At 44.7% G+C, this 14,952-nt stretch overlaps 1 protein-coding gene across 3 annotated transcripts in view; it reads right to left on the bottom strand.

Annotated features, from left to right (window-relative positions):
* The window catches only part of LOC138732948 (protein FAM219A-like), a 78,760-nt gene extending 72,280 nt beyond the window's left edge, over positions 1-6,480 (bottom strand). For all 3 annotated transcript variants that reach the window (XM_069879764.1, XM_069879763.1, XM_069879762.1), the window contains exon 1: positions 6,296-6,480. In XM_069879764.1, the coding sequence (XP_069735865.1) occupies positions 6,296-6,355 (60 nt within the window). In that variant the 5' untranslated portion in view covers positions 6,356-6,480. The remainder of the gene's footprint in view (positions 1-6,295) is intronic.
* Positions 6,481-14,952: the final 8,472 nt, after the last annotated feature.

The raw sequence follows: 14,952 nt of genomic DNA on the forward strand, positions 1-14,952 counted from the left end.
CCAGATACCAGCACTTCCAGGAAGAATCCCAAACATCCAGTCACAGCAACAGCCCCTCACATACACAAGGTTTCACTATAAACTCCATTAGTTAAAAATCAACTGAAACCCTTAAGTACGGGTTCAGAGTATTCTTTTAACATAAGTGCTAAATACCTTTGTGAAAATTTTCTAATTCTTTGCTGCTGAAAAGAAGGAAATCTACTTCCTAAACTTACTATCACAGCTGCATAATATACCTTCCTATCCTGTGACAGACAGTTTTCTTCCTCACCACAAAGGTTAGAAGCTAAAAAAAACCCCAAACAATAACCATGCTAAAAGGATTTTCATAATTTCTGAACACTCCCACCATAAGAAAAGTGGAGTTTTTTGCCACTAAGGGGTAATTTGAGTTTGTAGACCTTCGTAGGAGAGTCTTTCCATTCACAGACAATTATTTTGTTCTCAACTTTTTGCAAACACGACCTACTACAAGAAACCAAGGATTAGTACATAAATAATGAACAGTCTGATATACCGGAAATCTTTGGTCTCTTTCAGATTGCATGTTAACCTCTGTGCTGTGCTTCAGAGGAAGTGGGAATGATAATGTCTCTGCTCAGGAAGATAAAGTAAACTTAGCAGGAGCATTCTGTGATTGTTCGGCTGCAGCGATTAAGGCACGGACCCCGTCGATGAGGCAACAAGCGAGATCAACTTCATTGAGAGGATGCAAACCTTATATAGTGCCTCTGTATACAGTAACAACTATCCCAGTGAATTTCCACCTGTGAGAATCCCACAGTACAGCGACAGAGCGCAACCCCCTGTTTTCCACAGATGTGCCCCTTATCTTCATTGTTTTCTGCCTAGTGCATTCCTTTTCTATTAACCCATGGGTCTTAACAAAGATTTCAAGGTCTCAACAAGCTAGCAAGCATGAGAACATCAGCTGTTTTGCTCCCTGCTTGCCGCTAATATTGCAGGTACAACAAGGCATCGGCTGCTGGCCCCAGCACACATGCAATGCTGGAATCTTTATGCCCACACTCGGCATTGTAGTCTTATGGTGACAGCTAGCATGGGGAGCAGAAAGGCTGGAGGAATGATCTTAAAACATTTAGTCTGTGTTTGTCATTGCCCTTTGATGAGTGTTTCTTTAATATGTAATTGATATGAGGAGCAGCTGAGAGAGCTGGGGTTGTTTAGCCTGGAGAAGAGGAGGCTGAGGGGAGACCTCATTGCTCTCTACAACTACCTGAAAGGAGGTTGTGGAGAGGAGGGAGCTGGCCTCTTCTCCCCAGTGACAGGGGACAGGACAAGAGGGAATGGCCTCAAGCTCTGCCAGGGGAGGTTCAGGCTTGACATCAGGAAAAAAATTTTTTTATGGAAAGGGTCAGTGGGTACTGGAACAGGCTGCCCAGGGAGGTGTTTGAGTCACCTTCCCTGGAGGCGTTTAAAGGACGCGTGGACGAAGTGCTGAGGGGCATGGTTTAGTGTTTGATGGGAATGGTTGGGCTCCATGATCCAGTGGGTCTTTTCTAAATTGATGATTCTATGGTTTTCAACCCTTGGAAAATTTGCTTAATATGAACTGACAGTTCAGCTTTGCAGAGTAATCTACCTGCATCATCCCTGCCTCTGGGTTTTCTGGTATTTTTAGCTGGATCTGCAAATCCAGATCAACTCTGTCCAGCCCACCTTATGCTTTAAGCATAGGGAGAAATTACATATTACTCAAGGAGTTATTGTAAAGTGGTGTGTCTGGCTCCTCACCTTGCAGTGACCAGTTGCAAGCTATTCTGGAAGGGTTAGTCTATTCTGACAGTATAGGAGAAGGATGTACCACCCAGCAAAGGCTATAGTGAGGAGTCTCATACTGGGTGGCAGAGCAGCAGATGTGGTAGCATCACTACATCTCCTACTTGATTAGTCAGGGCAGGCCTTGGATCTGAACATGAGAGATAGACACATTTTTTCCTGAGGGATTTCTGCAGTCACACATTGAGGATTTGACCCAGTTTTCAAATGAATACTTGCTCTTGAACTAGCTGGAGGCCAGTTACAAGTGGGGTTCCCCAGGGCTCAGTGCTGGGTCCAGCCCTGTTCAATGTCTTCATCAATGACCTGGATGAAGGCATCGAGTGCACCCTTAGCAAGTTTGCGGATGACACTAAGCTGGGTGGAAGTGTGGATCTGCTGGAGGGTAGGGAGGCTCTGCAAAGGGATCTGGACAGGCTGGACCGCTGGGCAGAGTCCAATGGCATGAGGTTTAACAAGGCTAAATGCCGGGTCCTGCACTTGGGGCACAACAACCCTATGCAGTGCTACAGACTAGGAGAAGTCTGGCTGGAAAGCTGCCTGGAGGAGAAGGACCTGGGGGTGTTGGTTGACAGCTGACTGAACATGAGCCAGCAGTGGCCCAGGTGGCCAAGAAGGACAATGGCATCTTGGCTTGGATCAGAAACGGCGTGACCAGCAGGTCCAGGGAGGTTATTCTCCCTCTGTACTCGGCACTGGTGAGATCGCTCCTCGAATCCTGTGTTCAGTTCTGGGCCCCTCTGAGGAGAACTATTAAACATTCTGAGGGCCTGAAAGGGTCAAAAACAGAATAATGAAAGCCAAAAGCCTGGAGAGCAATATTCTGTCTGGCCTGAAAGGGTCAGGAACAGAATATCATGCCAACAACAAAGCTGCTCCTCCTGAAAGGGAGGACGTGGACTATAAGGGCTCTTGGCAACATGCTTAGTTTCTCATCATTCCAGGGCCCAAGTTAATAAATATATTTCAAGAACACCTGCACGTCTAAGATAAGACCAGCACAAACAGAACAATGTGTGAATCCTTGGACAGACACGTAGTCCCTTACTTGTAGAACTTGCAGAACTTGTATTCTCACGGTAAGAATAGCAGTAATGTAAACAGTGCACTCAAGCTTGGTAGGAACTGATAACTTCTCACAGGAGAGTATAAAAACTCTGGTTGAGAAATAAAGAATTGCTACTTGCCACCAGAGCAGTAGTCCGTCTGTCTCTCTAAGACGTCCCTGTGAGCTGGTCTCCGTCACCCCTCACCACAAGAAGGATGTTGAGGCTCTGGAGAGAGTCCAGAGAAGAGCAACAAAGCTGGTGAAGGGGCTGGAGAACAAGTCTTACAAGGAACGGCTGAGAGAGCTGGGGTTGTTTAGCCTGGAGAAGAGGAGGCTGAGGGGAGACCTCATTGCTCTCTACAACTACCTGAAAGGAGGTTGTGGAGAGGAGGGTGCTGGCCTCTTCTCCCAAGTGACAGGGGACAGGACAAGAGGGAATGGCCTCACACTCCTCCAGGGGAGGTTCAGGCTTGACATCAGGAAAAATTTTTTCTCAGAAAGGGTCATTGGGCACTGGAACAGGCTGCCCAGGGAGGGGGTTGAGTCACCTCCCCTGGAGGTATTTAAAGGACGGGTGGATGAGGTGCTGAGGGACATGGTTTAGTGATTGATAGGAATGGTTGGACTTGATGATGCTGTGGGTCTTTTCCAACCTGGTGATTCTGTGATTCTTGAGAGTAAAACTGTGCTTCCTAGGACATCAAGATGATTTATGTACCATCGGCATTGCTACTGACAATTCAGAGGTTTTCTGCAGTGAGGTTTAAAATAGTTGAAAAGCAGGGCTGTAAAAATTATCTGTTACAAAAGAACCAGACATGATTGTTCCAGGACTGGGAAAAAACTTCAGAGCTTTTCCTATTTAGTCAAGAAGGCAGGTACTGATAGTCCTGTCTATTTTGTATAAAGTTGGTTAATGTGTCTCAGATCAGATATTAGTGGCTGTCACATTGCCAACGAAAATCTATCACTCTGGACAGAATAAGCAAGAAGGACAAGACTTGAATGAATGGTTGAGTATGATGCTTCATTTTCCTCATTTCAGGCCAAGCTGGAAGCACATTACTAGGGTGTTGAGAGCAAAACTTCCACCAGACATTGCAACTCTGATGCTTGCCCTCCAATTACATGTTTCTGGGATGCAGAAATAAGTTTTTCCTAAATGCTAGCCTGGTAGTGCCTTTTTCGTTTGCAGCAATATCCTTTGGAAAATAGCCAGTATTTTTCCTTATTTTACTTTTCCTGTTTTATAACAAAAAAAAATATGTAGAGGAATTTCATTTAGAAACAACCTGAACATCCTACCTAAAAATACAATTAGAAATGTTTTTCAGATAGGCCAGGAACAGAGAAACTTCCTGCTGAAGGACTTAATTTTGCAGCTATGTATATCTCCTGATGGCATGTCTGCATTAGAGGGAGCTGTGGGAAGGGAAAAGAAAATTAAATGCCATTTAAAGCATCACTTTTCAGCTGTTTCCTTGCTTCATCTGTATTATCCTGTTGGATTACTGTACCTTTGCTGTAGTCAATTTGTCTTCTAGCATAGTCGATGCCTGGCCCAGGAAGGAATTTCTAAATGCTGCTATCATAAACACATCCCAGAAGAAAGGTCCAGAAAAGAACAGTCATTTGAGTTTTCTATATTCCTAATTTAGGTATTATGACTGTTATGGGCTTCTAATGTTTTTTCACTATGGGACCTATGATAATCTGTTCATTTCTTTTTTTTTTTTTAATGACAGTCATCAGAGTCAAACATGTTTAGCATGCATAAATTCTCACTTTGGTATTACAAGAAACCAAGGATTAGTACATAAATAATGAACTGTTTGATATACCAAAATCTCCGTAGTACTTTCAGTGCTAAAATGAATCTGCTAATAACCTATTCTCACTTGCTGGCAAAAGAAACTGTACAAGTATTTCATTAAAGTTTTTTCCACTTCTCCAAGTATTTCATATTACCACCTCATGCAAATTGATGCTGAGATGGAATTTGTGTACTCCAAATGCCAAAAGTAATCAACATCTTGAGTGAGTCAGCCCATTATCCAGCTTTCACTTCAATGCCAAGGTGAATTGTATTTCAACAGGTCCCAGGTTAGACATAACAATGCACCTTCAAACAGTGAGTGAGGCAGACTAGAGTAAGCAGAGAGGAACACTCAAGGGAACCTTTCCCAGATGGGAAACATAAATATATGAACATGTTCAAGTGTTCTGCAGAATGTGGCTAGGGCACAGCACACACAAGCAAGCCTGCAGCATCAAAGCAAAGCAGCTACACACTCCTAAGAAGTCTTGGACTACTTGGTGACAATCTAGCATCTCCCATGGCTGCCAGCCTGCTGGTCTACCTTCCTAAGTGTCATTTCAGAAGCTACCAAAAGCCCAGGACCACTATATCCACCCATTTATGTGGCCACAAAGTTCCACGAGCCTGTATATTTCCTTCTCTGGCAAGATTCCCCAGGGTCTCATGTATTAGTGTAATTATGTCAATTTCCTCAGAGCTCATTAACAGAGTATAGTTGTGTCTAGGAAGTGAAAAAACATCCTGAAATGGAAAAAAACATGCCCTAGCATGGGGACTCCCCCCCCTCACAGATTGGGTTTTTTCATGTAAAGAATTTTGTATGAGCAACACTGTGATTTGCCAGAGATTTCTTTGTAAAACACCTGGATTTTTCACACAAGTATTTAATGGCAGTTTTGCACTAAGAGCAATGGGTATAAAATCAGCCACAGAGAGCAACCTGCAGTTTCATACCATAACTCACACCAGACAGAAATATTTAACACCCATCCCGTGCAGACATCCCATCCCTGGGGAGCACCCCTCAGACCAGACTAGGCACAAACACTGTCTAATTCTTCCCCCAGATCTTACGTATATTCTAAGAGTCAACCAAAACCTCACCAGTACCCTGTGGCTTAAATTGCTCAGATGCCTTTGCACGTCCTTCCTCGGGCGGGCTTCTCTGTCTTACTGCGACTTTCCGACCCGCCCGGGGCACTCTCTCTTCTCCAGTGCTAGAGCCCACCGGCCGAGGCATCGGGAAACATCTGCCCTATGCGCCAGCCAGGCCGGGGCGCTCCAAGACCCCGTTACATTTGAAGAAGCGACGTTTCAACCGAGGCAGGAGCACTGCCATCCGCCTGCCTCCACCCTCCCCGCGGGCGGCTTCTACCGTTGCTACCGACAGCACCCACGGAGATGCCACGTGAAATGGCCGGGCGGATAGTCGTGCCCACGGACGCCCCGAGATGACAAAGCATCCGCCTCTAGGCACGGTCCCAGGGCCCAGCAGGGGCGCTGAGGGGACGGCTGTTACGTAATAATTGCGGCGCGCGAGCCCGACCTCAGCGCTGCGGCCGCCACCCTCACCCCCTGGTAGGACGGCGGCTCCTAGGGACAACGTGGCCCTACTCGCCCCTCACCAGCAGCTGCAACTCAGCGCGAACATCAGGCACCTGGAACCGGTCTATCTCCTCCATCATTATGGTGGAGGCGAGGCGAGGCGAGGCGAGAAGAAAGAGCAAACACAAGGGGACTTTTCAAACGCCGAAAGACAACAACGACGCCACTCCCACCGCCGCCCACCATAGGTGCTGCCTCATCACTGCCGCCACTCGTCGCCGAAGTGACTCAGCCGCGCCACTTCCGGATCCGGCTTCCACCACCCCACCCTAAATTTGTGTATTCATGAAGAGGGCAGGGACCTCTTGCAATAATTCCGGGTCCCAGTTGTTCAGTTCCCCGCGGGTTCCACCTTACGGCCAGGGGCACTTCGGGAGAGGAAGGGGGAAAGGAATACTCAGTGCCGGCGCGTCGCCGCTATCAACTGGTGGCTGGTGGCTGGCCAGGAGGGTATGGGGCTGTCGTGTGGAGTGGCCGGTGGCAGAGAGCTGCTGCGGCAGCCACTATGTCAGCCAAGGTAGGTGACAGACACCGGCAAGTAAGGATCTGTCCTGAGCGGGCATTGTAGCAGGGCAGTGCAGTGCTCCCGTATGATAGCGTTGTCGTGACGTCACCACCGACGCCGTAACGTCCCTTCCCCGAACAGCATCATTGCAGTGCCTCTTGCTGCAGAGAGATAGCGGTTCACACGAGGGAGAGTCGCTCTGCAGCCTTGCTCTGGCTCTGCCGCCCTCAGCTCCTGCTCTGAGTGGGTGACACAGTGTCACAAATGTGACACCAGACCCATAATGACATTGTTGTCTTTCAAACAGAGTCTGGTACCTGGTGTGCAATAAGCTAGTCTAGCACACAGAGCCAAGATATTTGTTTATTTCAAATCCCTTCCATCTTATCTTTCTTATTTCCCCAATTACTTATCTCAGAAATTTTCTGATGGTCATTATTTTTACTCTAGTACAATTAACTCTGAAACAATGTCAACCTGATCTAAACATTAGCCAAGTGGTTCCTTTTGGTATTACTTTAACAAGCAGGAGATTCCCTCACAGTATATGAGCTTTGTATACAAACATTTCACCACTCTTTGTAATTAACAGATTTCATTAGTCTACAAACATCACCATTCCCAGCACCACCGTACATTGCATCACCATGCATAGCCCAGCTTGTTTCCCTCCAGGATGCCCTGTGGCCCAGCACAGACCCTCCTTGGCACTGCTTGCTGTGTGGTTATATCATGTTGCATTGCTCTGTCCCTGCATTGAGGTATGTCATCAACCTCCCAGTGACACCTTGCATGTTCCATGGCACTTCTATGCATTGACACCCCTACTGAGGCAAACCAGCAAGTCCCAAAGCCAAAGAACTCCACACTGTGTCACTGTACTGTTGCATCCCTGTGAGACTATAGAAGTCTTTGGAGATCACTATGTCACACCATTTCATCACTGTTACAGCATGAGGCGCTTCCTTTCCAGGGCAGGTTTTAATGCACTTGAGATGTCCCTAGTCAAACAGAGAATTTTTAAGGGACGCTGAATGAGCAGGTTGAAATCCCTGTTTCTTAAAAGTTAAAAAAAAAAATGCTTTCAATTATATTTAACTGTAACTTTTACCACTTTCCTTTTGTTTTACTATTTGGTCTTCTATCAGTTCAGACAATTAACTGAGGTCATCTGCTAACCTTTGTGGCCCTAATGCTACTCTGGAAGCAGCAGTGTGGGTGAATGTGTGTCTGTAAGACCTCACTGTCTGCCTTCAGGCTCTGCATAGACATGTCTGTCTGTATCCTCTCACAGGATGAAGGGCTCAGTCAGATTCATTCCTGGATCTCATCTACTACTGGAGTATCAAAGAGCTATGGTTAATGGCTCACTGTCCTGATGGGGGGCTAGGGGGTAGGGAGATTAACAATCGGTGATATTTAAGCTTTATCATTTAAGGTTGAATAGAATAACAATTTTTTAGCTTTAAGTTTTTAGCAACTATTCAGCTCAAGGACAAGCCCGGCATAGCCCGGCATAGAAGCTCCTGATAATATGGGTGCCAGCTCCTGATAAGGAGCAAAACTTGCTGCCTGAAGCAATTCAAACTGGTCAAGAATGGCCTTGGGGTTGGGAGGACCCAGGGACCATGCGCAAGGAACAAGATTACTAAAGTTCACAGCGAGGAAGACGTCTTTCTTCGTCCTTGAGACCCCAGCCCACAACTACCAGAAGGCACCTCGCAAGCACAAGACCAGAAATATCCTTCTAGAACTAATTATAATATGAAGCGGGGAAAGATCATAAATATGTAGTAGGCATTTATGAATGTGCATGTCTTTACACTATAAGTAGCTGTTGTTAAACGAAATGGTGTGTGAGTTAGGTGGATTGCCCCCTTGCACCTCGCTGGTGAATAAACAACACGTACCTACTTTCTAACCCTTAATTGAGTTATAGAGTTTGATTCCGCTGAAACAAAGAAACTTACGCTTAATAGTTTAATTTAACCATTAAGGCAGCTACACTTTTATTCAGTGCTGGAGAAGACTTGGGATTTGTCCTCAGAGTGCTTCTGCCAAGCAGGGATTTCACAGAAAATTTATGCACAGAATTGTTTTCAAATTCATATTTTTTCCCCAAAATGACAAGTGTACTTTATTCCCAGAACCTCATTGCATATCCAGGGGGAATGAAATCAGATCAGCTCAGAGTTGTTAAGGTGTGGCTATATCTGAATGGTCAATCTCAACAACTCTGGGCAACAGACAAGAAGATAAGGGTCCTTGTAGTTATCTTGCTGGTTACCTTGTTTCTAACACATTATAGTTGATGTTCCATCCCACCATTTACAAATCACCATTTCACCGCAAAACAGTCCAAGTGGAGACTAGTGACTAATAGCATTCCTCAGGGGTTGGAAGGGTGTTAACACCTTTGTCACAGGCATGGACAGTCACCCTCAGCAAGTTTGCTGATGAAACCAAGCTGGGTGGTACAGTTGACACACCAGAGGGAAGAGATGCCATCCAGAGGGACCTGGTGTTTTACAACAGAGTGCTAAGCACAAAGCACGATCCAGTCCCCTCACTATAGCCTTTGCTGGGTGATACATCCTTCTCCTATACTGTCAGAATAGACTAACCCTTCCAGAATAGCTTGCAACTGGTCACTGCAAGGTGAGGAGCCAGACACACCACTTTACAATAACTCCTTGAGTAATATGTAATTTCTCCCTATGCTTAAAGCATAAGGTGGGCTGGACAGAGTTGATCTGGATTTGCAGATCCAGCTAAAAATACCAGAAAACCCAGAGGCAGGGATGATGCAGGTTGATTACTCTGCAAAGCTGAACTGTCAGTTCATATTAAGCAAATTTTCCAAGGGCTGAAAATCAATTACATATTAAAGAAACACTCATCAAAGGGCAATGACAAACACAGACTAAATGTTTTAAGATCATTCCTGCAGCCTTTCTGCTCCCCATGCTAGCTGTCACCATAAGACAATCAAACTACAAGGCCGAGCAATCACAGAATGCTCCTGCTAAGTTTATTTTATCTTCCTAAGCAGAGACGTTATCATTCCCACTTCCTCTGAAGCACAGCACAGAGGTTAACGTGCAATCTGAAAAAGAAAGAGACCAAAGCTGCTTGTAGAGTCTTGACATTCCTCTAAAACTGTTTAACAATTTCCTGTTAGCTTTTTATTCTCGTTTTGAGTATTAGCAATATCCAAAGTAAACTACCTTTCAGTAAAACAGCAGAGAAGCACAGCATGAAAACAAAGACAAAGGAAGCAGAGTGACTTCTAGCCTGTCCTGCAGTAGACATCCATTTACACATACTAGCGAGACCAATTTAAGAGCTATTTGCCAACACATTTTATAATCTGTTTTCCGAGAGATGCTGAACTGAGTGTTTATTTTACATTCTATGGTTGGTTTAATGCATGTTTAAGAGCCAACAAGCACCTTAAAAACCTTTTCTAGCAAAAAAGTAAAACGTGGCTGCATTTGGGGAGGTGGTCTCTTTGACAACTTGCTAAACAGCAAAGAAGCTACTTAGATGTCAGTGGGTGCATGTCAAGTGCAATGAGAAATGCCTCGCTGTTCAAATTCAGATGCTTTCTTAAAACTGCATAAATTACCTTTTGCTGACAGTGAAGTTGACCCTAAGTGATAAGTCCAGACAGTCTGGTTTTACGTACTGTAAATGCAAAGAAGTGTATGCAATGTCAGTTAAGAAACTGTTAGAAAATGTTACATTTAAAATATAATAGAAATACTGATCATTGATTAATCAAGAACTAGGATGGAATGTAGAAACAGTATGATTCTGTTGATTTTGTAGAAGACAGAAGAATAAGTTTCGGGAAGCAAGAAAGATACACCTGAGCGGTCAAGTGAAGATAAGAGCAGATCCAGCCAAGAAAAATCGACGAGTTTGCCAAAAGAACAAAAGGTGAAAAGGACAACACGAGGAAGACTACTTACTTCATCTGAGGAAGACTACTTACTTCATCAGGACGACCACCAGAGGGGGCTACGCAGGCGCAATAGAGACTGATGTCGCGATAAGGCGATGAAGCAACCTACCTATGCATATGTATTAGAGAATGTTGTAACCTGTTGAATATACATTAGATTGCGAAACTTTTAGAGAATAAAAAGCAGACGCGATGTGATGGTCTTCGGAACCAGATCTGGGTGTGTACCCCTGGTTCCCGGGGCCTCGAAATAAAGCACCACATATAACCTCCTAGTGTGGTTATGTGTTTGTCATTCTGCTAACAGTTTTTGGCGACCCAGGTGGGACCTCGCGGGCATTGCTGAGGCGGCTCGCGCATCGATCCTGCTCCAGCCGGCACCGAGTGATTCTCGGGGAGCCATCGACCACGACCGACCTCCGCTGCTCCCGACGGACCAGGGATATTGGTAAGACACGGTGCTTTATCAGGAATGGTACCATTTGGGGTCTGGTAAAGCCTGCCTGTCAGACGCGGCGAAAGCTGCGCTTGGTTGGGCTAAGGAGCTGCGACGGGAAGCCTAGGCGCCGTCCGTAAGACAGTGGCGAAAGCTCTGCAGGTTCGGCATCAGTGGTCTGGTCTGGTCTGGTAATTCCGGAATTCTGGTATTTTTGGTAGTCTGTGCTTTGTGTAATTTAATTGTTTGTCCTGCTCTCAGTAATCTATACTTTCCTATCTAGCTAATCTATCTTAAGCTGTTTGTGGTAATATCTCAACCAAATGTCATCAATACCTAAGTCATCTCCATTAGGATGTATTTTGAGTCACTGGAAGGAGGGAGGATTTGGGCAAGATATGCAAAAGGGAAAGTTATTTGAATATTGTAATGTCTGGTGGACACAATATGAATTGGAAGACCAGGTCCGTTGGCCGGAAAATGGGACTTTAGATTACAATACGATTTTGCAACTAATGTTGTTTTGTAGATAAGAGGGGGGATCGGGTAATGATGGGAAGAGCAGAGACAGGGCGGACAGAAAATGCGAATATGAGGAGGAGCAGGACTATCCAGGTACTCCGATCTCTCATTGAACGCGGCAAAGAGAGATCCAGGGGAGGGAGGCTGGACATCAGCCGTCTAGGGCATTACTAGCGCCGCTACGTCAGGGGGTCGGAGCGGAGGGTCCGGTATATGTTAAAGTGCCTTTTACGCCAGGAGATTTGATGCTTTGGAAACAGTCTGCTGGAGTTTATCGAGAAAACCCAGACAAGGTAGCTAGGGTAGTAAAAATGATTCTAAAGACTCAGAATCCTGATTGGGATGATATTCAGGTGTTATTGGACACTCTGATGGATTCTACAGAAAAGGAGATGGTGTTGAGAACTGCCTGTGAGTGGGCCAGGGAAGATATTAGGCAGGGTGTTGTCACTGGGACGGTTGATCAGAATTTTCCTCTTGAAGATCCCATGTGGGATTATAATACTATGGGAGGAATGAGGAACTTGAGGAGATATCAGGAATGGGTAGTTGTTGGGGTACAGAACGCTATGCCCAAAACAATTAATTGGTCAAAGCTGTATAACGTTAGACAGGAGAAGATGGAGTCTCCCTCTGCATTTTTAGAGTGATTGAAAGAAGTGGCTAGAAAATTCACGGATCTGGATGTGGAGACAGAACAAGCTAAAGCCCAGTTAGCTCTGATTTTCTTAGGACAGTCGCAAGATGACATTAGAAAGAAGTTGCAAAAATTAGAGGGCGCGGAGTTGCGAGACTTGGACAGATTGTTAGAAATACCTTAGAAAGTTTATAACAATCGTGAAAGAGATAGTGCGCAAAGGCAGCAGCGGCACCTGCTGGCGGTGATGCAAGGTAGAGGTCAGAATGAATTTGGAAACCGAGGTAGAGGAAGAGGAACGGTGCGCGGACGGGGAAGAGGATTTGGACTTAATTATTCGGTCAGATTAGGGATCAATCAGTGTGCGTATTGCAAGCAGGAAGGACACTGGAAAAATGAATGTCCACAAAGAATAAGACAGACAGGAAGTTCATTCGGAAATGTTGAAGTGGCAAAAGCAATGGTCCTGGGAGATTACGGAAATCAAAGTTGACTCGAATCAGACAGCAGTGAACCTTTAGTAAAGATAAGGATAGGGGAGGCAGAGGTGCAATTTTTGGTGGATACTGGTGCAACATATTCAGTTTTAAATGATTTGTATGGAAAAATAGGAAATAAAACAACTACAATAGTGGGAGCGACAGGGAAAGAGGAAATATGACCATTCATGTGACCCTTAGAATTACGACTTGGGGGAAAAGAATTAACATATACATATAATTCTTATATGTACCCGACTGCCCAGTTCCTCTTCTGGGACGAGACTTGTTATCTAAACTAGATGCAAAAATTAGCTTTGAAAATGGAGAATTGATTATGCAAGTCCCAGAATCAAACGTAGGAAAGATCTTAGTAGTAAAGGAGAATCCCAAACCCCAAATACCTAAGAAGGTAGAGGAGGCAGTGATCCCTACAGTTTGGGAAACAAGTATTCCGGGAAAATCAAAGACTGCTCAACCGGTAATAGTGGAATTAAAAGAGGGAGCAAAGCCAGTACGAATAAAACAGTATCCCATAAAAATGGAAGCCCGATACAGAATAGTAGAAATCATCAAGAAATTTTTAAAATTTGGGATATTAGAGGAATGTGAATCGGAATATAATACTCTGATCTTTCCAGTAAAGAAACCGAACGGGGAATATAGGTTAGTACAAGATCTGAGGGCCATCAACAATATTATGAAAAATATACATCCAGTGGTAGCTAATCCATATACATTGTTGACATCTGTGAAGGAAAAATATAAATGGTTTACAGTAATTGATTTAAAAGATGCCTTCTTCTGCATTCCCCTTGACAAAGATAGCAGGAAACCTTTTGCTTTTGAATGGAAAAACCCATATAATGGACGAAAGACGCAACTCACGTGGACGAGGCTCCCACAAAGATTCAAGAATAGCCCAACACTTTTTGGAAACCAACTGGCAAAAGAACTGGAGATTTGGACTACGCAGGGAAAAATTCAGGTACCAAGAACACAGTATCTCTTGTTACAATATGTAGATGACATATTTATTGCAACAGAACAAGAATCATTATGCATACAGGTGACTATTGAGATTTTAAACCAACTGGGCCTAAATGGATACAAGGTTTCGAAAGAAAAAGCTCAAATTGCATGCACAACCATATTGTACCTTGGATGTGAGATAACACAGGGACAACAGAGGTTGGGAATGGATCGTGTCAGAGCAATTTGTGCAATTCCAAAACCCCGGAACCTACATGAACTAAGGTCATTCCTAGGAATGGCAGGGTGGTGTAGGCTGTGGATAATGGATTATGGACTTACAGCAAAACCTCTGTATGAGGCACAGAAAGCATCTACTCTCATTTGGGAGAGACCTCAAAAGGAGGCCTTTAAGAAACTAAAAGAGGCCTTGACCAAGACACCAGCATTGGGCTTACCGGATTTAATGAAAACTTTCCACTTGTTCGTTCACGAAAGACAACGGTTAGCACTGGGGGTCTTAACACAGAAATTAGGAAGCTGGAAACGACCAGTGGGATACTTTTCTAAACAGTTGAACCCTGTTAGTGCTGGCTGGCCATCCTGTCTGAGACCCATAGCAGCAACTGTAATTCTGATACAAGAAGCCAGAAAATTGACTCTAGGGAAAAACATTGAAGTATATATACTTCATATGGTGTTAACCACAGTCAAATCTTGCTTCTCCTTGGAATGGGTTCAGCCACAGAGGTACACAGCAGCACAGGGTGCTCTTCACAGCTCAGACAAGGCTTTGCCTTGAGCCACAAAGCAAAGACACAGAAGTTTGGAACCAACACCTCCAACATCATACCTGATAACCATGTTTAAAATAACTGCTTTAATAAATCTCAAAATTGATGGCCACTTCCTCTTACCACCCAGGGCTACACATGGGACTGACACAGGACTAATAGGATGCTATTCCCTGCCCCATCAACAACTTCCTGCATGTCACACAGGTCAGTGTTTTTAAAGAATACTACACTTGTGTGTGTCCTGCTTGTTATACTCAAGGCCACATTTTCAGAGAGAGCTGAGAATCTAGTTCCTTCATTCCCTTCCGTCTGATTTAGGGATGTTGGCTTATGCCTTTACATAATTCTGTGTCTTCCCAAAA

This window comes from Phaenicophaeus curvirostris, chromosome W (genome assembly GCF_032191515.1).
Source record: "Phaenicophaeus curvirostris isolate KB17595 chromosome W, BPBGC_Pcur_1.0, whole genome shotgun sequence".
Lineage (NCBI taxonomy): Eukaryota > Metazoa > Chordata > Aves > Cuculiformes > Cuculidae > Phaenicophaeus > Phaenicophaeus curvirostris.